This window comes from Sander vitreus, chromosome 5 (assembly GCF_031162955.1).
Source record: "Sander vitreus isolate 19-12246 chromosome 5, sanVit1, whole genome shotgun sequence".
In the NCBI taxonomy this organism is placed as follows: Eukaryota; Metazoa; Chordata; class Actinopteri; order Perciformes; family Percidae; genus Sander; species Sander vitreus.
Window position 1 is genome coordinate 20,318,377 of NC_135859.1, and position 11,872 is coordinate 20,330,248.

General features: G+C 41.1%; 1 protein-coding gene across 1 annotated transcript in view; it reads left to right on the top strand.

The window, feature by feature from the left end:
* The window catches only part of grid2 (glutamate receptor, ionotropic, delta 2), a 248,700-nt gene extending 237,155 nt beyond the window's left edge, over positions 1–11,545 (top strand). The window contains exon 14 of the mRNA XM_078250909.1: positions 8,380–11,545. Coding sequence (XP_078107035.1) covers positions 8,380–8,838 — 459 coding nt within the window. The 3' untranslated portion in view covers positions 8,839–11,545. The remainder of the gene's footprint in view (positions 1–8,379) is intronic.
* The last annotated feature ends 327 nt before the right edge of the window (positions 11,546–11,872 follow it).

Sequence of the window (11,872 nt, forward strand, 5' to 3'; positions counted from 1 at the left end):
TTAATCTGTCATTCAGATCAGTAGTCATGTCCGCCAACTGAGCAGCCACATAGACACCAAATCTTTGGTCACACCCAAAGTCATGTTAAGCACAGTGTGGTTCAGCTGCAACACACACACCCCCCACCATCTTCATTAGCCACTAAGAGCAGCCAGTGGAATCAGCCCCCGACTGTGCTCAGGAGTAGAGTTGCAACAGTGAATAGGAGGGACAGCAGGGATTCAAACAGTGATAGTCTTTAATTCTCTTTGTAGATCTTTAAGATTTTGCATATTAAGGCTTTACTGACATATGGAAATCACTATTATCGGTTTAGAAGTCACATATGTTTGATAGGGTGCACTTCCTATGTATGTACATTATTATACAATTCCAGTAAGTGATAGTTCTATTATTAGTCCACTGCCTCATTAAGCGACAATAAAAGAAGTGTAAAGTTTTCAAGTTATTAAGGTTTTTTTAGAGGAGGGAGTCATATTTTATTCCAATACAAATCAAAACAGCTTTGGGATAATAGTGGGAGCAAAGCAGTGGGATATCCAAGTTAAGTACAAAGGTATAGTGCATCATTAGAATAGCCCCTTCAGTGCTTCCATTGTAAAATGAAGTTAGCTCAGTCAGCCATAGTTGTTTTTGATAGTTGACCCCTGACATTTATCCTTCACCATATCAAAGCATTGACCTATTGATTGCCATTGGTTTGCGCAGAGTAACCACGGAACTTCAAGGGGGTCAGTATGCTTCAAACTAATTGCTTGTCGGAATCATCAAACAGCGTCTGAATCCCCCTTCACTCAATCCTTTCCGACTGGGGAGGCTGCATCCAACAATTTTTGTAACTTTCTGAAACCAACAATCCGACAAGCACGCCCACTTTACTCAGTGAGGGGCCAGGTGTGTGGAGGTGAGAAAGTAGTTACGTAATTATTGTTTTCCTGCCTGTTTCTAAAACAGCAAGCTTTTTACCCCGCCTTTGAGTGTGGCTGTTTGGGACAAAGATAAACACTTTTGCCTTCAGACGTGGTCGGACGACACGTAGTATGAATTAGTTCATTTCAAGCATTCCCTGGCCTTAAGAAGGACAAATTGTCTGTAAAGGCCAGACAAAGATTTCATTTGGCTGAAATATTATTCTTATTTCTTCCTAAAATTATCCCGTCATAATATATGTAAAAACAGTGGGAATACCATACTCAGATCTCAAGTCACCATCTGTGCAGAATCTTTCCAAATGGGCAACCAGCTGCAAAGATGGCTGCTGAGAACCGAAGAAGAGAGAGTCAAGCTGGGACCACTGCAGCATGTCCTGACTCAGTGGAGGAAGGAAGACAAATTTAAGTCAACTTCAAAGCAGCTAATTAGATAAATTGCATATGTTGCATTTTATCGACTGGGGAGAAACTCTTGCCTCTGCATGCAATTTTGGCCTTAGTCATGGCCAATGGTGTAAGTCTAGAGTGTTTAATGTCATCCAACTTCCTAAAGTTAAATTAATAAAGTGAAGCAAACCATAAAGCTTGTAATTAAGTCCACTAGACGCCTCGCTCTCTGTCAGTTTAAATGAAGAACTTGTTGGCCTCTGTCACAGGGAATGCTAACACCACTTGAGACCATCACACTGAGCCAAGAGCATGCAGCTCCTTGTGCATTTTTGCAAACTTCTCATTAAATAGGAAAGCCTGGTGACCCACTCTTTATGCCTGGGCCTGGAAAACTTGCCTTAGTAAGATTCATTGGCACCAGGAGTATGAATTGGGAGTGCAGACTTGGCATGAGGACTCTACTTCCAATGCAGTGAGTTACTGTGTCCAGAAAGACTTACTGTTCATAGAGAATTCAGGCTAATATCAGCCTCATAGGGATATACATGTTTTTCTTTACTATTATTGAATGTATTATGGCAGACTGACAATATTCCTTTTGAACCATAATGACATTTGTGGAAATCACTAAAACCATGGTGTTACATTCAACATTCAAAATGAATTTGCACACTACCTGATCTAACTCCCCTTGGCTTAATCTAAAATGAGCAAGTGCACAAATGTAAAAAGGGTTAGTGCAGGTTGAATGCAGTTGTGTCATTGGGATTATCAGTTGGGCCTCACCTGTCAAAAATGTTTGTTGAATGAAACCTACGGATTAGGGACCGTTCGGTATTTATGGAATGGACCACCGGAGGAAAATAGGGGAGGGTCATGTCTTTTTATTCTTAGCATTTTTCAGTCCAGGGGGGAGGGGGGGTCACCCAACTTTTGTATTCATGAAACAGCAAAATTTCAAAGTGGCTTGTTTGGTGCATATTTTTCCATGTAGCTCCATGTAGCTCTCTCAGTCTCTGCCCTCCTTCGCTACCAGATGGGTCTGACCCATGAGTTTGCTGGGGGGCAGGGCATGGACATATGGGGCAGGGGGAGCTGCCCCCCTGGTGGCTGAAACGGATAATTGCATTGTTTAAAAAATGAGTGGAATAATTCTGGCATGATCAGATATTTTATAAATATCTTAAATAACACAAAACAACTAAATGGTGGTAGGTAATACATCAGATTTCATATACTGCTTTAGTAAAAAAAATATTACCTGGCTGACGATGGGAGCAGCAGGACGCAAAAAACGAAAATGACTGTTGTACCATGTCTGGACATCTTACCGTGCCAAGGTTGCAATAAAGATTTCCTAAATGCCACATTTAATGTCAGCTTACTAATTGATTGCGGGTTTTGTGTAGATTTGGACTTTTATACGTTTATTCCACTTTGTTAAACGGCGAAGTGGAGAAAGCCTAGTGACGAGTCCATAGCAACCAGTTTGTGTTGAATATTACCCAGAGTGCCTTGCTGAATGGTCTCAATATTTTATTGTTTTATTTCATGTGAATACTAGTTTACTAGAGGAGTAACTTAGTATTTGAAGTAATGCAGTAATGCAGGAATTGTGCATTTAGTTTCCATGCTTATTTTGTTTCCACAACAATGTTAGTGAGTAAATCTACTGAAATGGCCACCACACCTTAACAGAGGAGTGGGATGCGTCAGATGAGAATGCAGAGGTTTAGTCTCATATGTCATAGCTGTAAAAAAAAACAGAACAATGGAAATCTGTATATATTTGCCAAATGCAAACCAGTACAGAATGTATTGATAAATTGTTGGGGGAGGGTCATGCCTTTTTTCCAAATTGTTTTGGAGGGTCATGGAAATTTTTTTACTGGCGAGGGTGGGGTCATGTTTTTTTTGGCTAAAGGTCCCAAAACTCCTCCGGTGGCCCCTTAAGTAAATAACGAACAGTCCCTTATGTATTCAAAAGTACACTAACAGTGCTCATTTTTCCACCTTGAAGATGACAAACAGCTTCCCCTGTATGGCTGCTTTTACAGTAACACACACACACACACACACACACACACACACACACCCCACTGAGCTCACTCTCACATGCGTGCATACACATCATCTTTGCCTCACATTGAGCTTGCCTCTTCAGTCACTTCAGTCTTGTGTCAATATAACGAATGCCCAAACTTTATGTCAGATACGCCATATCATGAAACCCATAAACGCAAGATATGTTTGTTCAGTTTGTTTTCAACATGCTTCATAATCCCTGGTGGTTTTCAGATCATGCTCTGAGTGACCTATACAGGACTTAAGATGGTCGTGTTTCACTTATACTCAGTTAACACTGGCACACATCATGACTATGTTCATCCATTAGATTATATGGCCAAAACACCATCCCCACCTGCCACACACATGCTTCCTGTATAAATGAAAGTCCCAAAATTCACTGTTCAAACTTAAATCCAACTAAGATGTGTTTGTGTCTCTGTGTTTCTTATACATACTAAAACATACATAATCAAACACTGTACATGTCTGTACATGCCTTTACATTCATTGCTGTAAAGCTGTGGCAACTGCTTTTAAATGTAAGCTAGTCTATATGTCAGTGTTTGTGTCTGTGCTATGGGTCTGTGTTATGTGTTGTGGAATGGCTGACATTGCTATGTATGAGGCTGCTTCTCAATGTAAACGGTTTGCTTCTACCGGGCTTATTCACTCACAAAGACAAAAACACATATTTCCTCAGAGTCACCAATGATGTATCATGATTGAGCACATTTGTCAAGGATATGCACACAAAATAAAGGACTGTGTATTAAAAGTCATCCCTGCTATCTTGGGATCTTTGATAGTTAACATATTAGTTTAATGAATTTTGAGGACAGTGAACTACAGTTCTTACATCCTGAATATATCCCATTTGATATATTCATCTTCCTCCGTATTGCTACTGTCTTACTGTGCTCAAAAACATCTGAACTCATTTTGGGTTGGTGCCTGGGTGGGTGATGTCTGGGCATGTTTGTAATGATAGTACTGTACTGTATATCTAAGGAAAATTGATCAATGTTCCCCTTAGCAGTGCTTTGGAAGCTATAGTCTACATTTTAACATCTTGATTCTTTTGACAAGCTATTTCCAGATGAGTGTCTGAGGCCCATTTCATTCATTACAGGGCGGCTGTATTGCTTTACCCTTTTGGCCTATATATATGTGCCATGAAAAGTTTGTATGAAAGAGTTCTGCCATTGGAATCATCCACATCTCTAAAAGTTCAAAACTGGGAGTAACTATACCGCTGCATATTGACAAAAGACAAATGATTTTTTTGTCAGAACTCTTTTTTGACCATGTCTGATATTTCATATAATCCATGTAGGTTTAGCATGAGAAGAGCGGGCACTTCCTTGTGTATCATCTCCTTTGGTACACCTAAAACAGCTGACCGCTTCTTTTTGAAGTGTGTGGTTTGGATGGGAATTGCCAGCCTACTCGTTCTAACGCTATATATATAAAATGATCTGTGTCATTGTGGCTCAAAGCTCTCATATTTCCTTTTTGTTTTGTTTTTGTAGATAAGTACTCTGTGTTGAGGGGTGTAGCAGGCGAGGGGGAGAGAGAGAGGCAAAGAGCAGTACAAAATGCCATTTAAACATCTCCCCTCTCCAGGTATATAACGACTGTGTAAATGTCTCTCTGAAGACACAACACAGAACGACCTGCTTAACTGTGCGTGCTGACTGACTGCCGTGTCTTTTTTCTCACTCACCCCCCACCCGTCTGTCTCTCCAATTGACTTCTCTCTCTCCTCCACCTTACAATCCTGCCATCTGCCTGATCTTGTCTGTCACTCATCCCTTCTCTGTCTCTGCCCGTCTGCTGATTGTCTGCCTGTGTGTCTATTTGGCTTCATTTTGGCTTGTTTTAATCTTCCCACTCAACTTGCATGCACACAAATACACAAACACATTTATATGAATTACTCCACATATCTCTCCCCTCACCCTCTCTCTCGCTCTCTCTCTCTCTCTCTCTCCTCCTGTCCTCTTTGCTCACACCCACATGCACGTCACACACTCACACCAGACGCAGGCAGATGGCCCATCTGTCAGGCAAGCTTCTGATCCTTGCCCTCACAGCCCCAACGAGCACCCTCTGACCCTGGGCGGTCAGAACCAGAACCCCAACATTGCCAACACCACTGCCCCCACCGCCACCCATTACCAGCCCCCAGCATGCTGCGACATTCCCTGTGCCCTGATCGTGCAGCACTCCTACGAATCCAGCAACCCCTCCGAGCTCACCCCCAAAATGAGAATGACCACCTTTACCACCTCACCTCCCACCCCAAGGTTATATATACAATAGAGGATAGAAATAAAGCATTGGTTAGTCATGCTTGAAGACAGATGCTGTTAGAAATGTAATGATATATGAATAATAATGTATTTAGAGGAATGATGGCCATTAAAGAGCAGAGTTAAAACTTTGGTGTTCAAAGTAAAAGCAAAGCTCTCTGCTTAAAGCAAATGTACCTCTTTCAAAAACCTTTATGTACCTGGCATGTTGCCAGTTGACTGTGTGCAATGATGCCTTTCTGCCATTAGAGGGTGCTGTCTCTCTATCTAGAAGCAAATAGAGCATCGTCTTTGACCAGACAGTTACAAGTTACAAGCTCTGTAAAGTTATATATACAGGTAAAGCCTTTAATGAAGTATGTATTTTATGTAACACAGATATTTTGCAAAACCTCATATTACAAAATGAAGCCAAAAAACATTTTGTGGTGTAAGCGTGGCTTTGTTCTCCAAAATAAGCCCTTTGCATTACACAATAAATTAGATATATGTATATTTAAATACATTTCAGACAGAGATCCATTATTTTATTAATGTCAGTACAGGTTGTCATCATTTGGGTGATGCAGGGTTGACTTCTCTTTTGTAATGTTACAGTTGGCATTATAATTTAAAAAAATAAAAAATAATATTGGAAAACATCTCTTTACAGTAAGATGAATGCAGTCAGGGCCTGCCACTTTTTTCCAAAGAAACCTTCCACTTATCCTTGCCTTGGTCCCTTTCGATCACTCCTCGTAGTTACCCATTAGTGTCCTTTAACTGACAGCAGACTGACCATTTGTGACTCACTCTTCTCTTTGACCTCCCTCTAATTTTTTGGTACCAACTCTACCCTTTGGATATCCCCTCCTTCAAACGTTTAGTGTGTGTATGATAGTCTCACGACAAACGCTAGTGCCCCCTCGTCCTCTCCTTCCTCCCACTGTCCCCTCCTTAGATGGCAACCAGGGGGCACCACTGTTGGTCCCCTCTGTCCGTGAGCTACATACAGTAGGTCCAGAGCCCCCGCCAGACCCCCCAGACCCGAAGGACACGGTCAGTAACTCTATCGTTACCCTCAATATTGTAACTCCCCTCCTCACAACACCCTGTTCGACTTTACCCAAACAATGTTTTAATGAAATGTGATACAGCAAAATGAGACACCTAAAATGATGTGACCCTCCACACTTACCACCACCTACCTCTGAGACCCTTACAGTACCTTCCATAAAGCCAGAGAAGCCCGTTGCCACACATATGTGGACAATGCAAACATTTTAAGAGTTTTGGAAGCTCTCTCCGTTACATTCTAACACCGTTCAGCTAAGCCATCTCCTCTCTATATCCTCACCTCATTCATTGCGAACTTCGTTCACTTGCACCCTCTCCAGTAAAAGCATGAAACACCTCTCACTGAGTGTTGCCATCCTTTAGACTATGTGGATAAGTTATTTATATGTGAATATATTAAGTTTCATTTAACATATACTGTAAGTTAAGTTAAAGCTTAAGTTGATGTATGCACTCTGTCTTGGAATTTTTTAAATTATTAAGACTGTTAAACATTGTTTGATTGAAGTTAAATTGTCTACATTATGTGATGCAGTTGATAAATAAGCCATATTGTATGTGGCCTGGAAAAAAATTCACTTGAAAATGAGATGTCAATCTCAATGTGAATTTTTTGGCATGATGGCCAGAATGCAATGGTGACAAGAAGCAGAAAAAAATACATAAGATAAGGAAGGTTGTTGAGCATTTGGACTGCCTTCTGTAATATAAGTTGTATTTGTAGAGTAATACTATTATATGTACAGTAGACCAATCACCCTGGAATCGCAGAGCACACAGCATGGTGGCGGTGTGTTTTCTGTGTGTATTCCAGATTATTTGCACTCCCTTAAAAACCTTGTAGAAGTGTGTGTATGTGTCTCTCTTTCAATATCCTGACCACAGCTCAGAGTATGCTTCTCTTCCCTCCATCTTCTCCCTCCTCTCTTTTTCACTCTCCCCTGCTTCCTGTCACATCATGTTTTCCATGTGACCACCAAACATGTTGCTTTTATGTTGTGTCACCCCCACTCTTCCTCTTAATATTGCAATTACCTCACCATGAATCTCATTTTTAATTGTGCCAAAACCTTTGTTTGGCCACATGCATGCCATCTTGCCTTCATCATTTCATCACCCTGCCTTGTCCAACGCCCGTCTCTTTCTTTCACTATTATTCTTACTATCCATTCATATTGCTCGGATGGATGACATCCCTATTGCTGACTACAAATACACCCAATTCCTTCACTGTTCACTCTCCATTACCTGACTCCTATTTGCACTCCCCTTACTCCTTTTCTTTTACCTCCTCTCCTTTCCTTCCTTTTATCCTACTTTCCTCGATTAATCCCTCTCATCTTCCTTCTTACCACCAACTCCCTTATTCTCATCTCTCTCATCCTGTCCTTCTGTTCCCTTCTCCATTTCCCTCACCTACATCTCCATCCCTAAACACTGACCCTGGATCTTTCTCCTATCCCATCCCTTCTCATCCTTCCTTTCAAACATCTTCTTTCCCAACTCATATTCTTTCCAATTGCCTTCCCTTTGCATTAACCTTTCTTCCCTTATACCATTTACCATCACCGCTTCCTCTTCTCCGGCCTACTCCTCCCCTGCCCCTCCCCACCTGCAGGACGATAAGGAGATCGACCTGGAGCACCTACACCGCCGGGTTAACAGCTTGTGCACCGAGGATGAAAGCCCCCACAAGCAGTTCTCCACCTCTTCCGTCGATTTAACACCCCTTGACATGGATGCGCTGCCTGCCGCACGCCAGGCCCTCGAGCAGATCAGCGATTTCCGCAACACCCACATCACCACCACCACCTTCATCCCCGAGCAGATCCAGACCCTTAGCCGCAGCCTCTCTGCCAAAGCCGTTGCTGGATTTTCCACTGGTTTCGGTAGCGGTGGCGGGGGCGTCCTCCAGGACCACCGAACTGGTGGAGTAGGCCCTTTCAGGCAGAGGGCCCCCAACGGTGGCTTCTTCCGCAGCCCCATTAAAACAATGTCCTCCATCCCCTACCAGCCCACAGGTCCAGGACCCAACTTTGGATATGGCAATGATCCAGACAGGGGCACCTCTATATGAGGAGTTGCTAAGAATACGATTGGTTAAGGAGGAAGAGTAGGAGGAGGAGCAGAAGGAGGTGAGGTGGCTACGGTCGGTCATGGGATAGTAGAACAAATACATTATGGCTAAGCTAAAAAGTCAGAGGATATAGATGTGTACATAGGAATCTTTATGCTTTCAGTTTCTGTTTGGGTGTTTCCAGGGGGGTCCATTTTGTATGTGGAGAAGACGAAGGAGGTGGAGGTCTATTGGGGCGTTCCTTATCCTCCTGCAAACCATGTTGGTGAGGTGCAAAAAGGGAAGGGGCTTGAATCTTTGCTTTATTGTTGTTGTTGTTCTTGTGATTGTTTGGGGGATTATTTTTAGGGATATGTGTGAAAGGGGAACTTTTTTATTGCTTCTGTTTTATGATATGAGGACTGCCTCATGTAATGGAGATCTGCTGAAATGACCTGATTATTATTATTTACACCCCACCTCGGAGGGTTTAGTTTATACTACTGCAACCACAGGAAACGCGTCTATATTCCTGTGAGCTCCAGGACGGCCATTGGTGGATGACTGCTGTTGTTGTGAGCCAATAAACAACTCCAAGGGGCTCACACTACTAAGCAGTTATTGAGTTGTTATTTTATGAAGGCCTATATAACAATAGTTTTGTCCGTAGCCCTGGGAATACATACAGCAGCCCCTTGTAGTTTTGAAAAGGCCCCATCTAAGTGAATATCGGAAGATTTCACTTCTCCAGTTTTACTCTGCCTTTTCGCTATGTGGGAGTCCATACTGAGTTTTCTCTTCTCTAGTGTTGTTTCACCAATACCTGGGGTTCTAAATGGGTTATCGTCTCCAAGGTGGTGTCCACACCGTGGCCTGGCTAGACTTAAGACATTACAGCTGAACACGTGCTGGCCCCGTCACGGTGCATCGTTCTGAAACCTGCTGAAATGCCATGACAGTGCAACAATATGACACTGGATCACCAGTTTGGTGTGTTGATCTAAAACTATTTCTGCCATTTGGTGCATCAGCCTGAAACAGTTTTCACCACTTTGATGCACATTAAAGACTCTTTGTCAACCCCACTGCACTGTACCAGTGCACACAGACCTGTAAGTGATTGTATGTAGATCTGAGCTTTTCTTTTCTCACCTGTACTGTGCTATCTGCTTTTCAAGTCAAGGTGAAATCCTCTAATCAGACTCTCAGAGGGATAGTAAAAAGGGATGATACAAAAAACAACTTAAAGAAAAGAAAACATGAAATACAAGCTGAAAGACTTCAAAAAGCTAATGCTTATTATATGTCTTTTATTGAATTTTGTTTTTGAAGAAAAATAATAGATTTTAATGCGTGGAATGTGTTTTGGTCGGGAAGTACAAAAAAATAACATTGTTCTGAGCTGTCTACTTGTTTTTTTCTCTTAGCAAACTTTGAAAAACTGCTAAATGAGTGCTGTAGTCTCTGGTTTTGCATCATTAAGTCATTCAACCTTTTACTTTTGATTTTTCTTTGTTTTGCTTAAATTTACTGATGCCATAGCCCGAGTGTTTAAAAGATAAAAGCTCATTCTGTAAGGTCATGTCATGTTCCGAGTTCATTAATCACTTCTTATCAGGTTCAAGTGGTGAGCGTGTATTTTGTGTTGAGGAGAAGCCATTACAACACCATCTTCAGTACAGGCCTTATATGTCAACTAGCTAGCTGTACCCTCCCGACTTCCAGTCAAACCCAAGAAACCATGAGTACTGGAAACATTGTAGAGCAGCAAATCAGTGTTTGTGCTTTAGGGTCATGGGAATGTCACGAAGAGTCAACAGCTATCGGAAACCAATGGCTGCCTGTATGAGATGAGTCCGAAATATACTTCTATTTCATATCTGTAACGTTAAGGGTACTGTTTATATAACTTGTTTTTTTAAAGTGCCAATTAATTAAAAGGAGACCATTAAGGTGCATTTAGGGGTGGGGAAGGGGAATGGTGCATTAAGAGCATTAAAGGAATATTTTATGGATTAGGGGGTGGGGTGGAAAAATGGAACCAAATCTTTTTCACTAACACTGTATTAATAATTGATAATGGTAGTTGTTTAGAACAAGTTTTCAGATTGTTATCTTTAAGAACTAAAACCGCAAAATGTTGTGCGTAGAAACTCAGTCAAGCCACAGTGTTTTGAAGCAAGCATTTTTTAGGCATTCTTTTCTTATATTAGGCTACAGTATGGCTATTGAATGACAAATAGGACACAGACATTTAAAAGGTTTTATTTAGTATAAATGAAAGAGACATTATAAAAATGTATATTTTACATGTCGATGCTATTTTTGTTTAACAAAAACAAAAGAGTATATCATGATGAGCTTTAGTGTTGAGTTTAGCATTTGGTTTTCCCTTGTTCTGCCCATGGTCAACATAAAAACAAACTCTTTGCTTTTCTCATGTCATCCTGAGTTCATTTTATTATTTGCTGGTTAAATGACTAAAAGTGGCAAGTTGATTAAAAAGAAAGCATGCACAAACTTGCTCTTGTGCTATCTGTTAACATTTTTTAATTTCATACATAGAACTACAGGATTTACTTAATAATTTTCAAAAATTTATGATGTACAGTATTTAATATAGGCCTATTTTGTTGTATGTGTTGCATATTATTCAAAAATCTGAACAAACTGGGGCATCTGTTACAAGTGGCAAAGCTTTCTGTGTATAATTTGTCTAATAAACAGGTTTTCTACAGTGGGATGGTATTTGTTGTTTTTGCTAACCTGGATAACCATATGTGAAAGGTGATACATTTCAGTCCGAGTCCAATGCACATCATCTCATTTATCAACAAACTGTGAATAACTACTGCTCATGATTCTTTGTCATTTAGGGGCTCACCTCTGGAATTAACCCCTCAAATCACAGCAACGGACTCCTCAAAGTGTGGTTTCAATATCATGCTAAATTTCTTTTGTCTTTTCCCTGTTTGCTCGAAACACCTGGAAATTTCCAGAAACTCAGAATATAAAAATAGAGGCACCTCACTAATGACCAACTTTTTATAAAAGC